General features: G+C 36.6%; 1 protein-coding gene across 1 annotated transcript in view; it reads left to right on the top strand.

Moving 5' to 3' along the window:
- Positions 1-25,430, top strand: part of PRTG (protogenin) — a gene marked incomplete at its 5' end in the record, with an annotated part of 146,475 nt that overhangs the window by 67,070 nt on the left and 53,975 nt on the right. Inside the window, 9 exons of the mRNA XM_040226582.1 lie at positions 2,619-2,763; positions 4,000-4,139; positions 5,632-5,769; positions 6,027-6,185; positions 6,771-6,930; positions 7,727-7,974; positions 10,148-10,312; positions 14,055-14,360; positions 16,499-16,687. Coding sequence (XP_040082516.1) covers positions 2,619-2,763; positions 4,000-4,139; positions 5,632-5,769; positions 6,027-6,185; positions 6,771-6,930; positions 7,727-7,974; positions 10,148-10,312; positions 14,055-14,360; positions 16,499-16,687 — 1,650 coding nt within the window. The remainder of the gene's footprint in view (positions 1-2,618; positions 2,764-3,999; positions 4,140-5,631; positions 5,770-6,026; positions 6,186-6,770; positions 6,931-7,726; positions 7,975-10,147; positions 10,313-14,054; positions 14,361-16,498; positions 16,688-25,430) is intronic.

Genomic DNA, 25,430 nt, shown 5'->3' with positions numbered 1-25,430 from the left:
GTCCAGTTCTAACTGTTGCTTCCTGACCTGCATATAGGTTTCTCAAGAGGCAGGTCAGGTGGTCTGGTATTCCCATCTCTTGAAGAATTTTCCACAGTTTATTGTGATTCACACAGTCAAAGGCTTTGGCATAGTCAATAAAGCAGAAATAGATGTTTTTTCTGGAACTCTCTTGCTTTTTCGATGATCCAGCGGATGTTGGCAATTTGATCTCTGGTTCCTCTGCCTTTTCTAAAAGCAGCTTGAACATCAGGGAGTTCACAGTTCATGTATTGCTGAAGCCAGGCTTGGAGAATTTTGAGCATTATTTTACTAGCATGTGAGATGAGTGCAATTGTGTGGTAGTTTGAGCATTCTTTGGCATTGCCTTTTTTTTGGAATTGGAATGAAAACTGACCTTTTCCAGGTTATATTTAATAATACTTTATTATTAGAAATTAAAACTGAGAAAATTTAAAAATATTAATTTTGAAAACACTGATGAATTACATATTAAGATAGCACATTTAATGAAAAATAACTGTTTTCCAAAAAATTTTAGTAAGATGAATGACACTGTTTTACATTTGTCCAAGTCTCTTAAATAAGCTTAGTAGAAGACAGTTGGATTCTCACAGTGAATTCGCTGTGTTGCTTTTTATCACCCATCATGTAGCTTCTGGGAGCACTGTATACTCAAGAGAAATGAAGGTGAAAAAGGCAAAGGATGATTATCATAAAAATGCTTTTAACCTTCTGAGTCTACTGACAACAGCAGTTTGAAACTGCTGTTTTGAAGTAGTAAGAATTTTTTGTTACATATACAACATATTAATTTACTCCCACTCCATCCTTTTTCGAAGAAGATATTCCTAAGAGCATTTTCATTATTACTCACTGACTTTGTTCTAGACCTGTAAAGGCCCATGATCCATTTACAGATTAATGAAGTCACGTCCAAGGCAGAATTTGTTAGTCTTCTGTAACCTCTTACACTTCCCAGTGCAATGAGGCATAAGTCATCCAGCCCTTATTACTTCTATATTTCTTCATAATTTCTCATTTTCTTGGAAATTGTATATATGCATATTTATGTTTTGAACTGGGGTTTGAGGATGGAGAGTGAGACTGCTATTGTGGCCCTTTCTTTATATCCTGGAAGACTTAGTAGAGGAAAGGCAAGCTACACTATTACCTGGAGTCTGGGCTCCATCAAAATGTAAAACTTGGAGGCTTGTCTACAAGAGTAAAGAAGAATTATCTCTAGAAAATATCAACATTTCAAGACTTAAGTCTAAAAATAGTCTCTTGAATCTGTGTGCGTTTATTTTTCAGACACATCATTTGTCTTCACTTTTCCACTCTCATTCTGCTCCATCAATACCAACCTCATTTTATTCCAAACATGGAATGACATATCTTTGTCCAATAAAAACCAAGTCTGTTTTCATTACAGTATCTGCAGAATCTCTCTGTTCTCACTGCCGCCACCCGGTTCTGTCATTTTTATTTAAACAGCCTGTTGGTCTTTTAACTTAAGGCTCTTTTTCTTCAATCCATCCTAATAGTACCTGATTAATTTTCCCACACACTACTGTTACCATGATACTCCTTTGCTGGAAGCTTTTCAGTGATGCCTTATTTTGTACCATGGTACAAACCTGTTTTATCTCTACTCTCCTTCCACTCTGCCATGAACCTTTAATCTGATTTATTCTACAATAGTTAATCCTGGCTGTTGCCTCACAATCCTGTGAACACAGGCTGTACATTTCTTACTTCTGTTCTTGCCTTCATGTTACTCCTTTCATCTGTAATGTCTTGTTTTTCTCCTTCCATCTAAACCCAATGGGTTCTTCAAAACTCAGTTTAAAACCAGCCCTTGTTGCAACTTCTGTGATGGAACAGTGAATAATAATCCTTCTGCCATGTTGGAGACACAGGTTTGATCCCTGGTCAGGGAATATCCCACATGCCACAGGTCAACTAAGCCCATGCATTGCAGCTGTTGAGCCTGTGCTCCAGAGCCCAAAAGCTGCAACTACTGAGCCCATCTGCTGCAATTAATTACTGAAGCCCACGCACCCTAGAGCCTGTACTCTGCAACTAGAGAAGCCATCGCAATGAGAAGCCTACGCACTGCAGCTAAGAGTAGTCCCCACTTGCCACAACTAGAGAAAAGCCTGCACAAAAGCAACCAAGACCCAATACAGCCAAAATAATAACAATAATAATAATTAATTTTAAAAAATCCTTGTGAAAGATTTTTACCTGACTAGTCTGTCTTTACTTATTTCCCTGTCCTCTGAGTATTTGAGATTTGTACTGCACACCTTAATATATCATTATCTACCATTAATAATTGCTGTTTTTTGTTTCAGTTATGTTCATTTTTTTCTGAAATCTAAGATTCTTGAGAATTTCATTTTGGGAAAGACTAAACTCCTTTAGCAGGGTAACTGCCCCGTGGTTTTTCTAAAATTATCTTTTAATTTCTCTTTGTGCTTGTTACATTCAGTTGGCCTTATGTCTGAGCAGAAGTTCAAGTTTGATAAGTAATATCTAGCATAATTTTATTTTCCAAGCATTATATAATAGTGCATGTACTTATTCTGAATGTGAAAAACTTTATCTTATAGCTATTTCTGCATTTGAAGTTCAGCCAATTTCTATTGAAGTCCAAGAAGGTGGAGTTGCTAGATTTGCGTGCAAGATTTCATCAAACCCTCCTGCGGCCATAACATGGGAATTAAATCGGACAACTCTATCTGTAACTATGGACAGGTAAATGCAGCCTTTGTCTTTGAAGATGATACAGAAGGACCAAAGATTTCATCATAAAACCGTATATGGAGAAATATCACGGTGAAACTCATTTTTGTTTATGATAGCCATAACTAATTTCTTAAAGTGAAGTCTCAGTCGTGTCTGACTCTTTGCAACCCCATGGACTCTAGCCTACCAGGCTCCTCTGTCCTTGGGATTCTCCAGGCAAGAGTACTGGAGTGGGTTGCCATTTCCTTCTCCAGGGGATCTTCCCAACCTAGGGATCGAACCCAGGTCTCCCACATTGTAGGGAGATGCTTTAAGACATCTCAAACTTAGGCAAAGAATTAGATTATCAGTCTCTGGTACATGGGACATAGTTCCTGGCATCTTGGTTCAGATCAGAATTCAGATTCTCTTAGTGCTTTGTTCTTTTCCTCAAACATCTTTTCCAACCATGGGACCCCCTGGGCACCTGGATTGCAGCCCAAGAATTTAGGAAACTAAATTACACTTTGACTACGGAGAATAGCAATGCTATTTTAAAGGTTTAAGGGTTTCCCATATATACAATAATGGTTGCCCACTTCCATCTTTGCCAATTGCTTAGCATCCCCCTCTACACTACACACCACACACACACACACACACACACACACACACACACAAAGTCACGTGCATGCATGCACATACCTAGTGCTCTGAGGTGGTCAGAGTTTAGGGGTCAGGAACTTGGCAGCAACTTCAAAAGTTTGGTTCCTGTCCTAATGAGTAGCAATATTCCTTAGCAGGCTCAAATTGCTTGCTGAAATGGTAAAGAGCACTAAGATGGACTCAAGGAAGAGCTTTAAAAAAATTTACATTCAGATAAATCTTAACGAATACCTAGATACTAACAGACAAAAAGTCGGGAATTTGGAAAAAAATCATACTAAGCTCTAGATTGTAAGTTCTAAATGTACTAAGTACTAAAAGTACTAATCATACTAAGCTCTAAATGTAAGTTATCATGTCAAGTGAGATTCTGTGTAAAATTACACCAATAGATTTCATAAGTCAAATACAGCATAATTACTTGCATTTTACAGAGTTATAGCCCAAATGAAAACAACTGAATCAAGCTGATATTTTAGTCTTGAAAGTATTGCATCTGGCATTTTTAAAAGATTGAGTGTATTAATTCTTACCATAGGATAAATGTTAAAATAGAATATAAAATCTCTACTACAAAGAGTTTAATCATGTTTCTTCTAGTGACAGGATAACTGCCCTGCCAACAGGAGTACTGCAGATATATGATGTTGACCAAAGGGATGCTGGAAATTACCGTTGTGTTGCTGCTACTATAGCCCACAGGCGTAAAAGTATGGAGGCCTCTCTCACAGTGATTCCAGGTACCACATAGAAGTTTATTTTTCAAATTTTAATTGGCCCAGGTATTAATTTTCCTTCTCTAGTTATAATAGTATGCTCTAAAGTAGTACTTTAATTTCATTTAAATTTTATTGTAATCTAGTTGGAAAATGATCATTTTTCTATATTTAAGCAACCTTCTTCCTCTAACTTGTTTTATACGTTAATATCAACATCTTTAAGAAAGACTGAATTTTTATTTTATAAATACTTTTGTTTTTAAAATATAAAATGCAAAAAGGCTCAAAAAAGAATAATAATCATCTAGTTCTTACCAGAATTTTCCATTGTCAATAAAAATGTATTTGTTTCCAGTTTGGGTTTTTCTGTCTGTTGTTATAGGAAAAATTATCATTTGTAGAAATGTTGCATGCTCTATTATAAAGAGTAATGTCTATGAAAGTAAAATACTTTTTTTTACATTAAACAATGTGAAAAGTACAAAGATATGTTTTAAAATGTCCCTAGCCCATATCCAGAGGTGATCATTGTAACACTAAGTGTATATAATTTCATGTATTTTGCCATACATGAATATAGTTAGAAGGGAAACTAGCTAGAGAGGTGAATATGAAGAAATGTGTTTTATTAAAATGGAATTATACACAGATGCTAGATTTTTATTTTTAAATAATTAAATTTACTTGAATGTTGTGGGAAAAAAACCTGTCCTAAAGACACTGTCGAACTTCACATGAATGTTTATTTTTCACAAGAGGTATTACTTCCTAAAAGATCCTTTAAGATTAAAAAAATATTTAAAAAACATCAAAACTTAAATTTTTAATGCCATATTTTAATTTTAGGTGGTATCTATTAGCTTCTTGGTATGAAGCATAAAGACAAAAGCACTCTCTCACTTCTTTATTCTCCCCACTGTCACATTAATTCCTAACAAGTTTAGTGAAAGTATTAAATTGGTGTTTGAACCTCAATTAAAAGTGGTTAATACGGAAACAACCTAAGTGTCCATCAACCAATGAATGAATAAATAAGATGTATCTTATCCATTTGATTAATTATTTAATCTGTTATTATCATTCAATAAAAAGAAATGAAGTAGTGGTACATGGTACAACTTAAATGAACCTTAAACTAATGTTTAAATGAAAAGAAGCCAGTTCTGAAAGACCATATAAGATGTGATTCCTTTTTTATTAAATATCTGGAATAGGCAAACCCAGAGACGGAAAGTAGATCAGTGATTGTTAGCCTATGGGGAGCTTTGAGAGTGACTGCTGATAGAATGGAATTTGGTTTTGGGATAATGAAAATACTTTAAAATTCGTTATGGTAATAATTGTACAACTCCGAAAGTACTAAACGCAGTTGAATTGTACTTCAGATGGGTGAGTTACATCTCAATTAAGTTGTTTTAGAAAAGGAAAAAAGTGACTTCAGAATAGATACTTTAATTCATTTGTTATATCTTATTCATAATATTTCGCCTCTCCTGCCTTTTCCCTCTTAAAGGTAAGGAGTCTAAGTCCTTCCACACACCAGCCATTGTAGCAGGTCCACAAAACATAACAACATCCCTTCATCAGACTGTTGTTTTAGAATGTGTGGCCACGGGAAATCCCAAACCAGTCATTTCTTGGAGCCGTCTTGGTAAGTCTTCTGAGGAAAAAAAAATCTTTTCCTTCAACTTTGTTCATACTAGTGAAATTGATAACATGTTTATATACAACACACATGTTTGGCAGTTACATGGCTTTTAACTTTCTGGCATTACAGAGTGTAGATGAAAGGTTTTAGTATAGAAAATTTTAGACCTTTTGTGATAATGATTGTTTGGATAGTGATCTTCTGTCAAATTTTAGATCATATATTACATTGTTTTAACTCAAGTATTCTCTTTGAAATAGATCACAAGTCCATTGATGTCTTTAATACTCGGGTACTTGGAAATGGTAACCTCATGATATCTGACATCAGACTGCAACATGCTGGAGTGTATGTTTGTCGGGCCACTACCCCAGGCACACGCAACTTTACAATTGCCATGGCAACTTTAACTGTATTGGGTATGTTTCCTTTCTTTCTACAATTAGGAGAATCTTACATTTTAACATTTGCTGTTTTACCTCATAGCTTACTTCCACTTTTCTTTAATTCTGTAGCATTTATGTGAAAGTTGATTAAAATATTATAATCCAGTAATGAATTTTAGGAGGAAATCAAAGCCTTGTGTTAAAATATGACTAGAATCACTCTGAAGTGTTCATCATATTTGCTTTTATAACACCATGGTCCTTCTTAGTTAAGCTTCCCTTTTATCTCCTCATCCATCTACAAATTCATATACACATTGACCAGTCTACAATTTTAATCTATTGTCTATGTGCACATTAGGATCATGGCACACATATTTTTAGTGTGTTTGTATGTTTGGTGTCAATGGGGAAAGCCTGTGGGAAGTGGACATCTAACTGACCAATGCAGAGGAAAGGCATCCAGAGAGAGATTTTAATAGATGTAGAGTGCAGGCAAGAAGCTTAGAATGTCAGATATTTTCAGGGATGGGACTTGTAGCATTTGCTGTTCTCTTCCTTGACTGTCTGATTTGTGTTTGTACCACAAAAATATTTTCTTTCTTTTTTTTTTAATAGCTCCTCCTTCATTTGTCGAATGGCCAGAAAGTTTAACGAGGCCTCGAGCTGGTACTGCTCGATTTGTATGTCAGGCAGAAGGAATACCCTCACCCAAAATGTCATGGTTGAAAAATGGGAGGAAGATACATTCAAATGGTAGAATTAAAATGTACAACAGGTGGGCTAAGTCACTTTGCTACTATTTTAGATAAAACATAATGATTTAGTAATTCTTATGTGAAATGGTTATAATTATAACATCAAATACCTAAACTGGTATTTTAAACTGAAGTAACAATAAGAAAGTAACTTAAAGCTATAATATCAGCATGCCAGAATCCTTTTGTATTTTATATGTGGATCATGGTGGATTATAATAAAAGTTGGAATGATTCTCCAGACCTGGCTTCTGGTCCTGGTAAGCCACCAGCTAAGTTTTTAGCAGCATGTAAACCCTTTGGAGTCTCAGTTCCTTGCTTCATAAAGTGAAGAATTGAGAAGGAAATAATTAAGTCTCTAAGCATTCCTCCACAGTTCAAACTTAGTGATTTTAAGAATTCATTTTTATTAGTGTAAATAGGAATCTTCTTGTACCATTCTCATATGTTGAACAAAGCTTCTGAACATTTTTATTGACCTGAATTTTATGTAACATTGCAACATTATAGAAATTAGATGCTATTAATGATTAATGTTAATATACTTAATATACTTCCTTAATAAAAGCCAAATTAAAAAAAGAGATCAAGCTGTCGCCTCAAGCCAGAAGGATTTGGATATCACACATACTTATTTATATAGACTCAAAAAATAAGAGTAATTGTAAACAATTCATGTACGTTTTTCCTTAGTAGGGCTGGTTACACAGGTTGCTCTTGGTAACTTGTTATTTAAAGTTTCAAATGCACTTAGCATAACTTTATTTTTATGTCGTCCTTAGACGTTTCATTGAAATAATTTTTTTATTCCTTCAGTAAATTGGTAATTAACCAGATTATTCCTGAAGATGATGCTATTTATCAGTGCATGGCTGAGAACAGCCAAGGATCAATTTTATCTAGAGCCAGACTGACTGTAGTAATGTCAGAAGACAGACCCAGTGCTCCTTATAATGTGCATGCTGAAACCATGTCGAGTTCAGCCATCCTTTTAGCTTGGGAGAGGCCACTTTACAATTCAGACAAAGTCATCGCTTATTCTGTACACTACATGAAAGCAGAAGGTAAGCAATTTGAGAAGTGTTTATTTTTAAGTGCTACTTACTGTCACGGCTTTGTTTTCAATATAAATGATGTTTTACATAATCCACAAAATATTTTTGAAGTTCTGCGGCATTTACCTCTTTTAATAAAAATAATTACTGTATGATCTGTGAATCAGTTTTTTTGCTAAATTTTGTATTGTTGTATACTTTATATGTATGCATGCCCGCTCAGTCTCTTTAGTCCCGTTTGACTCTTGGCAACCCTCTGGACTGTATAGCCTGCCAGGCTTCTCTGTTCATGGGATTCTCCAGGCAAGAATATTGGAGTGGATTCTTTATGTCTTTAAGTATAGTTTAAGATTTTTCTGTTTAGAAATAAGTACCATCTTTGCCTGCTCAAAAGTTAGAGTGGTGTACTTTACGAATTTCATTTCAGCCAAGGTATCAGTTCCTTAAGACTTAGTATACCAATTTAAGTACGCAATCACATAGGAACAATGGTGTAACAATAAGGTGAACTCTAGTCACTATAGCATGTTATTTTCAAGGGGGAAAGTAAACATTTTCAAGTTCCCCATAATATGATTTTGTATATTTTGAATGTTTTCTGAAATCTCATAGAACTCTTTAAAAATTGAGCAGGACACTCTTTATTGATATCTCATTTATTATATAAAAGTAGAAATCAAATCTGTCTTAAAATTTTTATTCAGTTCCATATCTGGAATCTTTTTTATCCTCATATTTTCTTTTAGCAAAAAATGTAAAGGAAATGGAAAAACTAGTTATAAATCCTAGAGATTTCACTATTGATTTTTCATGGAAACCATAGGAGAGGTTTACAGATTTTAGTTGTTTACGCAAACAGTCTGCTTTTTATGCAATAGACATTCCAAACAAATTTCAAAGAATAGTGCTCTAATAAAATTGTCTGTAGAAACAGGTGGTTTGTTGTTGTTTGTTTTTTGTATTTTGAAGTAGTATTTTGAATTTAAATAAGAGGTCATGGTAGCAAGAAGAATGAAAATCTGATAACTAAGCATGTTAGAGCATGGTAATACCCTTCTTAGTGATTTAAGAAGGTAAAAGGGGTGCTGGCTTTGGTGGAGACCTCTCTTGTTTGCTGTTGTGGCTGTTTCATTAGAGCCTCCACATGCAGCTCAGTGGTCTATTCATAGGCAGCACAAGGCTTTTTAATTTGAACTCAAGGACCTTGTTTGGTAGGTCAGAAATCGTACTATGCAGTTCCTAATTAACGAGCCATTAGCTAGTCTGTTGTGAAATGCCTGTAATCTTGTCTAATTAAAATGCTATCAAGTTAATTCAGAAATGTGGGAAAACTTAATAGTGGAATTTGCCTTCTGTTTTGTTTATAAATCCAGTGTGGAGAGAAGGGGCTCCATCCTTAGAGAGTTTTAAGTTGACATGCATTTACTGTGAATTGTTCACAAAGCACAGTAGCTGCCAGCGCTCTTATTCCACTTTACAGGTTTGCTCTGTAGGAATTAAATCCCACAAAGACAAATCCTCTTCTATATCTTGCCATGCATATTTTATTAAGAATTGCTGAGAGTATTTTTCCTCTTTGGGCGTGGGGGGGTGCGTACCTCGTAGTGGAACAAAATGTTTTGAAGCACATTCTGTGTCTCCCAGTTCTTTTGCTTTTAGTATAAATAAAAGAACAACTTGTGTCAGTCACATTGAATAGAATCTCTAGGGGCAAAATGAGACCTTTTGCAGGACAACTTTTGGTTTGGTTTATTTTTATAAAGAGTCGAGCCATTACGTTCCCTACTGTCTCTCCATTTATGTTTAAGAGAAAAAAGAAACCGTATGTTTAAGCAAGTAAGATTTACACTGTTATGAACTACAGTGTTCTGTAGTGTTAAACTCTGTTGTGTTACTGCTGTACATTGTCTCTGCTGTGGGTTTTGACTAGACGTTAAATGAACTTTAGAGAAGATTAATTGTTTTCAGTTTGATTTCTTCAGGAAAAATTCAAGCTAAAAACTTATAGCAAAACATGGTTACTTTTAGAAAATAAAAACCTTCCTATTCACATTTTTCAAAGAGTCACAAAAATAACAGAGAGATCCAAGGATCAGTGTTTCATAGTCTTGTTAAATGGTAATGATCTTGTTAATTTAATTTTGAATATTCATAATTTTTAAACACCGATTATTTAATCTAGGTTTAAATAATGAAGAGTATCAAGTAGTCATTGGAAACGACACCACTCATTATATTATTGATGACTTGGAACCTGCCAGCAATTATACTTTCTACATTGTGGCATATATGCCAATGGGGGCCAGTCAGATGTCCGACCATGTGATACAGAACACTTTAGAGGATGGTAAGAAAATGTGATTCTAAGATATCTAAGCATGAACATTAATATGTTTATTATAACTTTAAAGCAATATGTGTTTTAAGAGAAAATATCCTGGTTTTGGTTAAAAAAAAAAAACAGATGTGATAACTAGCAGGCTAATTTACTGTTTTAGATCTTACTCTCAATTTTTGACAGTAACAGGATATGATAAGGATAAAGAGCACTTTTGTTTATAATTCAGTTTTTTAATTGGTCATCTGATTTAGTAATAATTTTAAATTTCATGAGCTATAAATATTTATTTGAACAAATTCAGACACATAATGCAAATTTTAATAACAAAATTGTCATATTTCTTCAAGTTCCTAAATTGTAAATGCATTGCAGAGTTTTTTATTTTCTTTACTGAGTGAAACAAAATGTGAGATTCTCTAGGCAGGAATAAATGTAATGACAATTACATTGAGTGTCTGTAAAGACTGGAGGCCAGAGGAATTGAATTTCTGAAACTGAAAGTTTATAAAATTTAGTACTATCAATTAAAAAATTCTTATAAAATCAGATAGCTTATTTTTAGAAAAGTTTGTGTTTATTCTGCTTAAGGAGGAAAGTATTACTTGTTCAGTTAGTTATCTCCAGTTGGAAGTTGAATTGCTGTGAGTTTGAGAGCGGGCCTCCATGTACTCTTATGAAAGTGAAAATGTTAATCGTTCAGTCATGTCCAACTCTTTGTGACCCTATGGACTGTATGTAGCCCGCCAGGGTCCTCTGTCCCTGAAATTCTCCAGGCAGGAATACTGGAGTGGGTTGCCATTTCCTTCTCCAGAGGATCTTCCCGACTCAGGTATCGAACCCAGGTCTCCTGAATTACAGGGTGGTTCTTTACCATCTGAACCACAGGGGAAGCCCATATATTCTTATAATGGTGGGAAATTCTGTCTGTTAAAATAGTCCTGATAGAACTGATTTCTTCCTCTGACTCTTCATCTTGCTCTCCAGGTCTTCTCTACAACCCATTTTGGTACTCTACAGTGTGAAAGGGGGATTATTTAAAATATATTTAATTACACTGTTCCCCCTTTACAAATGTTTTCTCATCCATCCTCAAGAAATGGTCCTCCTTTAGTTTTCAAAGCATTTTAATATAAATAATTCTCAAATCTTTTTCTTCATCCATTTAGTCCTACAGCTCTTATATTTCTATAATGCCACTTGTGTAACTATTTATTTATAAATTCAGACTTTTACTAAAGGGAAAAATTATCACTGATCTGGATGCTGAATTCCACATTTGAGTTTATTCTGTTTTAGGGTGAACCATGACCTCTCTAGTTATCTCATTATGTTTAACAACCTCTGACATGCATAACTATAGTGAAACACAGGCTGGTGTTTGCTGTTATTGTTGCTTTGGGTTTATGAGGTATTGCCCCATAGAAGAAAATGTGTCTAAAGCATAGCGAGCCACTGGTTAAACTTGCCAGTTCCGGTTCAGTTATGATCTCAAAGTTTTCTCCTCTAAACTTTCCTTATTTTGCAACTTTTTTGTTTAATTAAATTTCATTTTGTTTTCTGGATAACATACAGACTTCTGACACTGCTTTTTCAGTTTCCACATCAGTATCCTCCCCCCATTTCCTCAGCCTGTGCTTGTCAGGCTTCAGGCAAGATACTGGAGTGGGTTGCCATTCTACTCTGTGTGGGTCTCCTAGGGTACACAGCAGACACAGCTAATATTTGTGAAATGTTTACCACTGCCTGTTCTAAAAACCTTTCTTCCAGTGGCTCGTTTAATCCCGACCTAGCCCTATGATAGAAGAACCATTGTTACATAAGAGTAGTAAAGTGTAGGCTTGAGAATGCAGGCTCTAGATCTACTTCCTTACTTCCAAGCTGTGTGACCTTGGGTAAGTAATTTCACCTCTCTACCTCAGTTTCCTTAGCTATAAAGTAGAAATAATAATGACACAATCTTCACTGGGTTTTTGTGAGAATTCATGTGTTCATGTAAAGGACTCAGAAATGCTTAGTTTTCCCTTTTCTACCTATTATTTCATTAATTCAACACATATTTATTGAGTACCTGCTATGTGTTATTCAGTATTTAGTAGTGAATGAAAGAGATGAAAAATTGGCCCATAACTTGTAGAGCTTACTTTCTACTGTGGGAGAAGAGGGAGAGGAACAATAAATAAGATAAACACCCAGTGATACGTACTAGATTAGATAGTAATAAGTGTTGAGAAGAAGGAAAAAAGCAGGGAAGGGGAGTAAGGCTTCAGACAGAGATACCTCTTGTCATGGTTACATTTGAGGACCTAAAGGAAATGAAGGGGCTTCCCTGGTGGCTCAAATGGTAAAGAATCTACCTGCAATGCAGGAGGACTGGGTTTGGTCCCCTGAAGAAGGGAGTGGCTACCCACTCCAGTATCCTTGCCTGGAGAAGTCCAAGAACAGAGGAGCCTGATGGACTACAGTTCATGGGGTTGCAAAGAGTCGGAAACGACTGAGCGACTAACACACACACAAAGGAAATGACTGGCTAAGCAAATGACTGGAAGACGTGCCTTCTAGGAGAGGAAACAGAAATTGCTAAGGGCCTGAAGCACAAGCATGGCTACAGTGGAGGGAACAAGCAGAACGTAGTAGGAGATGAGGCATAGAATGAGGAGCCAGCCATACAAGTATCAATGGATAGGGTTTTGCATGAAGCTTCAATGAGGACTTTAGCTTTATCTGTGAGTAAAATGGGTGCTATTTTGAGGAGAATAATGATAAGATCTGACCTGGAATTTAATAGCAAACATGTTGAGACTAAATGGTAGAGATGAGGACAGAGGCAGGGAGATCTGTTAGGAGGCTATTGCGACAGTACAGGCTGAGGGTGATGGTGCAGGGACCAAGGGGTGGCCGTGTGAGTCATCGAGCCACAGGATTGAATGTGGGGAGTATGTGGAGGAGTCCAGGATGACACCGGGGTTTTCATCTTTTTCAGCTGGACAGACAGTTTCCATCACTTGAGGTAGGAAAGCCTGTAGAAGAAAATATTGTTTTCATCCCCATTTTGTAATGAAGAAAACTAGACGCAGAGAAATTAATTTGGCCAAGATCACACACAGTAGAAATTGATATAACAAGGACTCAGTTATACAGAGGCTAAGTCCAGAACTCTTCTTAACTTTTAATATTAGACTGCTTCCCAGTATTCTTGACCCATTTTCCTGGAGTGCCAGTTATATTCAGATTATTTACAGGAAAATCATTGTGTTCATGTTAAGCAGCATGGAGATATATTATAGTTGGGGATAAAAAAAGTCATACTAATTTTTAAGATACAACTGTTAAACACTTCAAATTATTTGTCAGGTTTTAACCCTGCTGTCCTCAGCTTCTCCATTCTTGTGTAATTCTCTTTTCTATGTTTTAAGGCATCTTGGTGAAATTATTGAGAAATATTCTCATGTTTTTAATGAGTATTAAGTAAGCTCATAGTCATCCCAGACAATATCAAAACAATCACAGCAACATTGATGAAAATCTTGCTTTCTTCGGTTCTCTCACTGGATCCTCCCTTCAGTATTTTTTCCTTCCCTTTTCTGGTTTGTACTCTGCTTGACTGGAAGCCTCAGCCAGGGTTGAAAGTACCTCTCCTTTATTGTATATGTGATGTGCTGCTGCTAATATACTTCAGTAAATACTAGTGTGCTAGTTGATCATTTTGATTCTAAATATTGATAAGCAATCTGCCTTCTTTTATGACTAGTTCCCCTGAGACCTCCTGAAATTAGTTTGACAAGTCGAAGTCCCACTGATATCCTCGTCTCCTGGCTGCCCATCCCAGCCAAGTACCGGCGGGGCCAGGTGGTCCTCTACCGCCTCTCCTTCCGCCTGAGCACTGACAACTCCATCCAAGTTCTGGAGCTCCCAGGGACCAGTCATGAGCACCTCTTGGAAGGCCTGAAACCTGATAGTGTCTACCTGGTGAGGATTACTGCTGCCACCAGAGTGGGGCTGGGAGAGTCTTCAGTGTGGACCTCACACAGGACACCCAAAGCTACAAGTGTGAAAGGTAAATGTGGACTATTAAGGAAGAATAACACAGTATCTTTCTTTTTTGTCTTATCTAACTTAGGCTTATATTTTTAAATTTTGTCTTAAAAATTAAAGTATTCCATAGATCATGGGTTTAATTGAAAACAATTTAAACTTTTGGTTACTCTGTTTAATTTGCACATCCTTCAAAGATACATGGGTCCATATTATACAGAGTGAAGTAAGTCAGGAAGAGATAAATAAATATCTTATACTAACACATATATATGGAATCCAGAAAGATGGTACCGAAGAATTTATTTGCAGGGCGGCAGTAGAGAAACAAACATAGAAATAAAATAAATAAAGAAAGAAAGACAGAAAGAAAAAAACAAACAAACATAGAGAACAGACTTATGGATGTGGCGAAAGGGGAGGAGAGGTGAGATGTATGGAGAGAGTAACATGGAAACTTACATTACCATATGTAAAATAGATAACCACCAGCAATTTGCTATGTGTCTCAGGTAACTTGAAACAGGAGCTCTGTATCAGCCTAGAGGGGTGGGATGGGGAGTGAGATGGGAGAGAGGTAAGAGAGGGGGAATATATGTATACCTATGTCTGATTCATGTTGAGATTTGACAGAAAGCAGCAAAATTCTGTAAAGCAATTACCTTCAATTAAAAAATAAATTAATTAAAAAAAGATACGTGGGTCTAAACCAAATTGAATTACCAAGTTATTTATTAATAGAGACATAATTAACTCCTGCGCTGGCACAGCCACCACACTCAATGCAAAGAAATAGAACACTCAGTTTTTCTGGGCTCCAGAATCACTGCAGATGGTGACTGCAGCCATGAAATTAAAAGATACTCCTTGGAAGGAAAGTTATGATCAACCTAGACAGCATATTAAAAAGCAGAGACATCACTTTGTCAACAAAGGTCTGTCTAGTCAAGGCTATGGTTTTTCCAGTGGTCATGTATGGATGTGAGAGTTGGACTGTGAAGAAAGCTGAGCGCTGAAGAATTGATGCTTTTGAACTGTGGTGTTGGAGAAGACTCTTGAGAGTCCCTTGGACTGCAAGGAGATCCAACCAGTCCATTCTAAAGGAGATCAGTCTTGGGTGTTCATTGGAAGGACTGATGCTAAGGCTGAAATTCCAATACTTTGGCCACCTCATGTGAAGAGTTGACTCATTGGAAAAGACTCTAATGCTGGGAGGGATTAGGGGCAGGAGGAGAAGGGGACGACAGAGGATGAGATGGCTGGATGGTATCACCAACTCGATGGACATGGGTTTGGGTGGACTCTGGGAGTTGGTGATGGACAGGGAGGCCTGGCGTGCTGTGGTTCATGGGGTCTCAAAAAGTCGGACATGACTGAGTGACTGAACTGAACTGAATCAGTATCACTACCATATATTTTTAAACAAATCATCAGTTTAATAGAAAGATCATAATACTAGGAAGTCCCAGACCCTCCTCCTCTTTTACTAATGTGGAGTGTAATGTGACTGGGCTTTTTGTTGTTAATTGATTAATCACAATTAGATGGTCAAAATTTAGAAATACATATGACTGATTCATTTTGATATTTGGCAAAACAACAAAATTCTGTAAAGTAATTATCCTTCAAATAAATAAATTTTATAAAATTACAATATACATATTGCTTCTTTGAAAAAACTTAAAATCCACAAATATAATTTTGTTCTTATTTATATATTGGATTGGCCAAAAAGTTCATTTGGGTTTTCATACACTGTTATGGAAAAACCCAAACTTTTTGACCAACCCAATACCTTAGTTTTTTTCGTAGTATCTTGTACTTTTGGAGAAGGAAATGGCAATCCACTCCAGCACTCTTGCCTGGAAAATCCCATGGACGGAGGAGCCTGATAGGCTACAGTCCATGGGGTCGCGAAGAGTTGGACACAACTGAGTGACTTCACTTCTTCTTCACTTCCTCTTCACTTCTTCTTATACTTTTAATTCTGTCTCAAAATTTAATATCATTGTATAATTTTTAATATGAAAAGCAAGTACAATTATTGGAATTGAACTTTTATGCAGTTGTTGATTTAGAATGGAGAGCTCTCCACTCTTCCTGTGTTTTCATGTGAATTAGGAGTTTTCTTACACATACACATCTGGTGAATTTTTCTAGCCCCTAAATCTCCAGAGTTACATTTGGAACCTCTGAACTGTACCACCATTTCTGTGAAGTGGCAGCAAGATGCTGAGGATACAGCAACCATTCAAGGCTACAAGCTGTACTACAAAGAGGAGGGGCAGCAGGAGCACGGACCTATTTTCTTAGATACCAGTGGCCTTCTCTACACTCTCAGTGGTTTAGGTGAGTGAACCTGTACAGTGCTTTTCCTTTTTTTTCCTTCCTCTCTGACCATTTGGGAGAAAAAGTTATTGGATATAAGGCAGAATCACTGCCTTAGTGAGAAAAGGAAAAGAAGTGACTTGATTACCTGACTCTGTGTGTTCTGCGGCATGAGTCATTCAGTGGGCCTTGACTCGCCAGACTGGCGGCTGGGCACAGTGTCACAAGTGCAGAGTCGCTCACTCACGTCTGACTCTTTGCAGCCCCATGGACTGCAGCCCGTCAGGCTCCTCTGTCCACGGGGTTCTCCAGGCAAGAATACTGGAGTGGGTTGCCATTTCCCCCTCCAGGGGATCCTCTCAACCCAGGGGATCAAACCTGGGTCTTCTGCATTGCAGACAGATTCTTCACCATCTGAGCCAATGTATCTTTCTATCTTCTCCCCCCCGTGACTTTCTTTCTGAAGTTCACTTCTGGTGGAGTGAGATACCGATCTATTGTGACTGTATGGTAGATGTAGAATAGACATGTGAAAATAACAATATTGTTATACCAGATGATCAGATTAATTTAGAAATTGCCTGAGAGACATAAAGAGCAAATTAATGGTTACCAGTGCGGAGGGGAGAGGCACTATGGAGTTGGGGAGAGAAGGGTATACAAATTATTGGGTGTAAGACAGGCTCTAGAATTATGGTACAACATGGGGAATATAGCCAATATTCTGTAATAATTGTAAATGGACTGTAAGATTAAAAATTGTATTAACAAATAAATAACCAAACTTAAAAAAAAAGAAATTGCCTGAGAGTTCTGTATAGGTATATTATTTTGCATGTGTAAAAAACATGTAAATTATGTACAAAATAATGCTGTTACATATGAACCATGTAACTGTAAATATTTATTGTATGTACTTCTAACACAGAAACACTCAAGAAAAAAGCACTTAATTTTATGTTTGGGTTCATCAGAGTCCTGAAAGACACTGTTTTATCCGCTATTCATCCTATCTTTGCACAGTGAAAGGGTTTTGTTATGTAAACATGTTTACTAGAAGGTGTAATAAAGACACTTACAACTACGGTAAATGCATGAGTATAAACAGATACTCAAGGTATAGACTGCACACTTAGCTGTTTGTTGCTCATGAGTAGATTTTTACCCTTAAGCACAAAGCAGCAAGTTTATGATCATCAGCTGAATTCCTACTGGATTGTTACAGCCCCTTCTGCACATACTAGACATTTACAAGCACTCTGGCTTTCCCTGTCACAGACCACCCTTTGGTGTGCAGGCAGGAAAGAGGCACAGTGGTCCCATCCAGGAAGGCTTCATTTCCCTGGCCTTGGAGCATTAGACCAGAGTCCCTGTGAGTAAGAAGCAGCGGTGCAAATCTCTTTTCAGACCCAAGGACACAGAACCCCACCCTCCAGTTCTTGGCAGTAGTTTTCCAGATGGCATTTTGCTTGTAATCTTGTTGTTTTGGATTTTAATTGAATCTGTATTAGGTTAAATAAGTTTCACAGTTGATCCCTGTCATGCAGCTTTATAAAGGATGAGAAATTACATATGTTCCAGGGTGATCTTCCTTAAGCCATTGATGCTCAGATGACATTAGCCCAACCTACTGTCAAGCACTTAGCAGCATTTATCTCTAGCCATGCTTTCTCAGGGTGCCTTCCCTTTCCATAGGCATGTCATTTCATCTGGAAAATTTTAGTCAGTATCAAGTAAGAAACAGGCTTTGAGACAATTGTTGATGAAAAATCATACATCAAGCTTAATACCTCCAATTTCTTCACTGATAGTTTAGAAATATAAATACACTGAAGATACAAAACAGGAGATTCTTAGAGCAATCTTTTTGAACATATTAGTAGCTTATTCTAAACAGATGAGTAATTTATTGGAAAAAAAAGTAATGCTCTGCTTGTGAAAAGTTTAGAGAAACATTTTATTAAAACTTTGCCAATTAAAAACAGTTCTTTAAAATTTAATTTTTTTCTGCAGATAGCATACATTTATATATATATATAAGATTCATTGATTTTTGTTAAAATCTTTTATAATCTCTATATAATAGCTTTCATTCTATAAACCTTTATTTCTTCCTGTGTTTTAAAAATAAATTGCATATGTTTACTGCCTGAGTTTTTTTATGGTATGATCCTTTGAATATGCCATTTGGGGTAACTCAGTTTAAAATCATTTTATAGTGTATAAAAATAGGAAATGATTCTGTTATAGTCTATATACCCCATCTATTAAAATAGCCCCATGTTTCCTGACTGGAGTTAGACTGAGTGGCTAGAGTAATTGCAGGGCAGGGTGGCAGAGGACTTTGTCATGGCTTTAGGGCTTTCTTGTTAGAGGCATGTTCCATATCCCTGGAGTTTCAGGGACAGAGCTGGAATGGTTGACTGGCAGGGATGCAGTTGTACAGATTGACGCATTGTACAGCTGTTAACTAAATCACCTTTAAGATGCCTTCTAATTTTTAGAGTCCTGGGATCCCATTTTCCTTTTCTTAAAAGTCACTGTGGGGCCTAGCCCAGCTTATAGCAAGCAAATGGGTCTATCCCACTAAGCAACCAAGTGTTAACAGCTCTCATTCCTTTCTTTCTTACTTTTGGCTGTTGGGGGTGGGCAGTATCTTCTGTTAACTGGACAGCTGACCATCTGTGATCATTTTTAGCGAGAGCATCTGGCAGTAGCTGCTTGTTTAACAGAGAGTGATATGTCTAAAGGGCAGTAGGTTAAGGGAACACTATCTGTGTCTTACATGGCAAATACTTGCTTTTACTGAGCTTCTGCACATTAAAGATACTCTAACTGAAACTAGATTTACTAAGTGGGCTGGGAAATGAAATTTAAATGCTTTTGTTTGCTGATTCAGTGTCAGTTTGAATAGCAAACTGAGGTCTCAAAATTTCATTTTCATACTAATCCCCTTTCTGATGCCCTTTTTGTTCAATTTCTGATAATTAAGTTTTCATTAAAAAGTATGTTACTGGGACATATTCTCCTTAGTAATATATATAGTTCTTTGTTTCTGAAAAAAAGAAATAGGTGAAGGAGTTCACATATTTCAGTTCCTGTAACAGTCATTTAAAATTCTTTTTTATGTAAGGCATTATAGCAATAGATTAAAAAATATGTAATGAATGTGACCACTGCTTAAAACAAGAAGGATTATACCAAGATTCAGTTGACTTACTTGTCTGATTTTCTCCCAAACTTTCTCCCATATCTGATTAACTAAATTTAATTGTACTGAATATTGAAAATTATTTTAGAACATTTTACTCTAAACCCTCAAAGCTCCATTCCCTGAGATGTAGAATGTTTTGTTTTTTAAAGTGGCTAAAAAGATTCTTGTGTATTTGTTAGTGTAATATAAATATTGTCAGAGCAGTGGAAGTATTTTAATGTTGCTAGTTTGTTCTGGTTTAAGGGTTTTAAGATACACAGTTTGATTTTATTGGAAGTGGTTTACTTTGGGGGAGTTGGATAAAAAGCACTGGGGTTGTGATTTAAGGTTTATGTGATTTGTTCTAAATTGTGGTTTGTGGTTTTTTCAAGATATTGTATCTCTGTAGTGATTATTTTCACTTAGGTTTTTTACCCCCTTGGCACTTTCAGTGTTTAGTTCAGTTTTAAATAGGATTTTAAAGTGTTTGTTTCATTCATCATACAATAAACTAAAGCAAAATTAATAGCACAGTTGTGGTCCCTGATAATAGGCTGATTGGAATAATTTGTTCCTCTTTTATTGTCTGTTTCAGAAATTGGCTTCAAATTCTGAAGTTAGAGTTTCTAATCACAAGAGGACTGTTTTCATAAGCTGATTGTCAGAAACTGTTCTTAATTGTTTTGTCTATGTAGAAGAAAGTGAAAAGGGGAGGATTACTTATATAGTGCTATTTTAGTTTAGCATTTAGGACACTGATACTAGATCATCTTTAGCTTCTATTTTGTCAAAGAATTTGTGCTATTAAATATTGCACAGCAAGCATGATTAGTGAGTAGGCTATTTAGCACCAATTGTAAAGATCTAAAATATTTAAAATCACACCTTCAAAACTTAGAGATCTCTTTTTGAGAAATCTAAAGTTAGAACTTTTTTTTTTTTCTACTTGCTGTTGGAATTTTTTTGCCATACATCAACATGAATCCGCCATGGGTGTACACGTGTTCCCAATCCTGAACCCCCCTCCCACCTCCCGCCCCATACCATCTCTCTGGGTCATCCCAGTGCACCAGCCCCAAGCATCCTGTATCCTGCATCGAACCTAGACGGGCGATTTGTTTCTTATATGATATTATACATGTTTCAATGGAAAATCACTTCATGGGAAATAGATGGGGAAACAGTGGAAACAGGGTCAGACTTTATTTTTGGGGGCTCCAAAATCACTGCAGATGGTGACTGCAGCCATGAAATTAAAAGATGCTTACTGGAAGGAAAGTTATGACCAACCTAGATAGCGTATTCAAAAGCAGAGACATTACTTTGCCAACAAAGGTGCGTCTAGTCAAGGCTATGGTTTTTCCAGTAGTCATGTATGGATGTGAGAGTTGGACTGTGAAGAAAGCTGAGTGCCGAAGAATTGATGCTTTTGAACTGTGGTGTTGGAGAAGACTCCTGAGAGTCCCTTGGACTGCAAGGAGATCCAACCAGTCCATTCTAAAGAAGATTGGTCCTGGGTGTTCTTTGGAAGGGCTGATGCTAAAGCTAAAACTCCCAATACTTTGGCCACCTCATGTGAAGAGTTGATTCATTGGAAAAGACTCTGATGCTGGGAGGGATTGGGGGCAGGAGGAGAAGGGAACGACAGAAGATGAGACGGCTGGATGGCATCACCGACTCGATGGATGTGAGTTTGAGTGAACTCTGGGAGTTGGTGATGGACAGCGAGGCTTGGCGTGCTGCAGTTCATGGGGTCACAAAGAGTCGGACGCAACTGAGCGACTGAACTGAACTGAAAGTTACAACTCCCACCTCTAGGAGTAGGCATCTGAAGAAACAGTCCCTGGTTAATGATGTAATTTTTTTAATTGGAGGAAATTTGCTGTACAGTGTTGTGATGGTTTCTACCATACAGCAACACAAATGTAATTTTAAAGTACGGGGTGGGATGTGGGAGGGCCGTTCAGGATTGGGAACTCATGTACACCCATGGCAGATTCATGTCAGTGTATGGCAAAACCAATACAGTATTATAAAGTAAAATAGAGTATAAAAAAAATAAAGAAAAAAAATAAAGTCCATTAGCCAGTTTATGTAGAAGCATGATAAAATTAAGTGAGATTTCTGGGTGTTATCTTTCCCTATAGTAGTGATAGAACTGGGTTTGGTTGTATGGCTACATATCTCATGAAAGAAGACAGAACTAGCACTAGTGAGCCAAATTGATCTAACCAGAGGAAGTTGTAATCTTCCTTTTGTCAAGGCAGAACAAGATTTTGTGGCATGATGATTAGAGACAGTTCATTGTGAACCTTACTATAACAGAGATTTTGTTTTCAGGAGAATTAGAATCATTCAGTTTATGAAATATGGAAGTCACATTTTTAAAGCAAGCCTAAGTCTTTTCAGAGACTGTATTCCCTCACCCATCTCAGCCAAGGAAGGCTTAGATAACACTCAGAAAATCTTTGAAAGCATACTGCAGGTGAAAATCCGTATGATGTGGTTGGTCTGCAAGCCTCTGAGTGCATCACTTAAGATGAAGTAAAAAACGACATGGCATTGTATAACAAAATCTTCCTAATGGTGAATAATTTCAGTTGTATAATTCTGTACTGACTTTTAGTGTATAAATTCATTTCAGATAATATGGTGCTTTGATGCTGACTACCAGCCCAAATACCATTACTGATGTCAGGAGACTTTAACTGCTGAAGTAATGTATCAACAACAACATAAATATCATTAACTATTCTGTCCAGATTAGCTTTGAGTTCGTAATGCAGCACTCTTTTCTATGAGATCATTTTGCTTTTATTTGTTTACAGACCATTTTAGGGTTGGTGTAAACATTCCATTAACATTATTGCTATCATTTACCACAGGCAGGATCTTTGAGAACATAGCCTCACAGTTTTTGTCTCTCTTCAGTTCTTCTTGTGCTTTACCACAGACAGTTTTTACTCTTAGTAGAAAAAGTTGCTCTAACAGTATCTGGTTACATTCTTTTATTCTTTCTTTTCAAATAATTACAAAATAAGTTCATTTAACTGAAGTCAGTAGACTTCTTAAAGGAATGATCTTTGGAAACCACCTACTATGTAGGCCATAAAATTGATTATGAGTACAAATTAAAGAGAACATTTAAAAAGTATTGCATTTCACTTCCTTCATTGTTAAGTATCTCTTAAGTTGTCATTTTTTAATTTTGTGTTTAATCTGTCATCAAGACAAAACATGTTGACAGTTAGAGACTTTAGGGAATAGTGAAATAGTTTTTCCTAATTTACTGAGAGTGAAAATCTTAAAAATTTCCTTCTCTGTACTGTCCAACAATGCCACGTATGATTGATATTCAGATCACATTTTAGAACCTTAATACTTAAATTTAAAAAAAAATACTTAAAAAAACCTGTTTCTCAAAAGAAATGGAGCTTCCATGTCTAAAACATCCCATTACTAAAAAAATACTGTTTCAATAAGACAATAAAAATGATTTTTGTTTGACAATTTGCAACTACCTTTAATTAAAGACAGAATGTTTGTAGGTTAATGAAACTGTAAAAACTAAACAAAAGTTACAGTTAATCATCTGTTTATCTTTTCTTAAATTCTTTTTCTTGGATGAAAGGTAATCTTCCATTTTAAAATATTTTTGATACTCTCTGGACAAAATTAGAGCCCTATACTTTCTGTTTGGAAAAACTCTTGCCCAGCTTTAAGTCTGAACTCTCCTGGGAGTATTTTTGTGACCCCAAACGGAATGAGGCTTTCCAGTAGCACGTCATGTACAATACCCCGGGACAGAGGCACTCGGCACTGATGGGGGAGAAGCATCAGCCGACTAACTTTCACGGCTACTGCCTCAATTTAACCTACAGTTTCCACAGTTCATTAACAAATCCTGGTGGTTTGCCTCAATAGAGATAATAATAATAGTTATTTTAGAATGTTAGGAAGATTAAATAACAATACACATAAGAGTTAACATTGCATTGTAAGTCCTCAACAAATGTTAGCTGTCGTAACTATTTTTAAAATGGTTCTTCTCTGTATGTCTTCTTTGGAGAAATGTCTATTTAGTTCTTTGGCCCATTTTTTGATTGGGTCATTTCTTTTTCTTTAATTGAGCTGCAGGAGTTGCTTGTATATTTTTGAGATTAGTTGTTTGTCAGTTGCTTCATTTGCTGTTATTTTCTCCCATTCTGAAGGCTCTCTTTTCACCTTGCTTATAGTTTCTTGCTTCCCTGGTGGCTCAGAGGTTAAAGAGTCTGCCTGCAATGCAGGAGACCTGGGTTCAATCACTGGGTCGGGAAGATTCCCCTGGAGAAGGAAATGGCAACCCACTCCAGTATTCTTGCCTGGAGAATCCCATAGACGGAGGAATCTGATGGGCTACAGTCCACGGGGCTGCAAAGAGTCGGACACGACTGAGCGATTTTGTTGTGCAGAAGCTTTTAATTTTAATTAGGTCCCATTTGTTTATTTTTGCTTTTATTTCCAATATTCTGGGAGGTGGGTCATAGAGGATCCTGCAGTGATGTATGTCGGAGAGTGTTTTGCCTATGTTCTCCTCTAAGAGTTTTATAGTTTCTGGTCTTACATTTAGATCTTTAATCCATTTTGAGTTTACTTTTGTGTATGGTGTTAGAAAGTGTTCTAGTTTCGTTCTTTTACAAGTGGTTGACCAGTTTTCCCAGCACCACTTGTTAAAGAGATTGTCTTTTCTCCATTGTATATTCTTGCCTCCTTTGTCAAAGATAAGGTGCCCATAGGTGCGTGGGTTTATCTCTGGGCTTTCTATTTTGTTCCATTGATCTACATTTCTCCAGAGAAGACATACAGATGGCTAACAAACACATGAAAAGATGCTCAACATCACTCATCATCAGAGAAATGCAAAGCAAAACCACAATGAGGTACCATTTCATGTCAGTCAGAATGGCTATGATCCAAAAGTCTGCAAGCAATAAATGCTGGAGAGGGTGTGGAGAAAAGGGAACGCTCTTACACTGTTGGTGGAAATGCAAACTAGTACAGCCACTATGGAGAACAGTGTGGAGATTCCTTAAAAAACTGGAAATAGAACTGCCTTATGACCCAGCAATCCCACTGCTGGACATACACACCAAGGAAACCAAAGTTGAAAGAGACACGTGTATCCCAATGTTCATCACAGCACTGTTTATAATAGCCAGGACATGGAAGCAACCTAGATGTCCATCAGCAGATGAATGGATAAGAAAGCTGTGGTACACATACACAATGGAGTATTACTCAGCCATTAAAAAGAATACATTTGAATCAGTTCTAATGAGGTGGATAAAACTGGAGCCTGTTATACAGAGTGAAGTAAGCCAGAAAGAAAAACACCAATACAGTATACTAACGCATATATATGGAATTTAGAAAGACGGTAATGATAACCCTGTATGTGAAACAGCAAAAGAGACACAGATGTATAGAACAGTCTTTTGGACTCAGTGGGAGAGGGAGAGGGAGAGGGTGGGATGATAGGTGAGAATGGCATTGAAACATGTATAATATCATATAAGAAACGAATCGCCAGTC

Source organism: Oryx dammah, unplaced genomic scaffold, assembly GCF_014754425.2.
Source record: "Oryx dammah isolate SB20612 unplaced genomic scaffold, SCBI_Odam_1.1 HiC_scaffold_26, whole genome shotgun sequence".
Lineage (NCBI taxonomy): Eukaryota > Metazoa > Chordata > Mammalia > Artiodactyla > Bovidae > Oryx > Oryx dammah.
The sequence above is the reverse complement of the archived record's forward strand: the minus strand, read 5'-3'. Positions and strand labels throughout refer to the sequence as shown.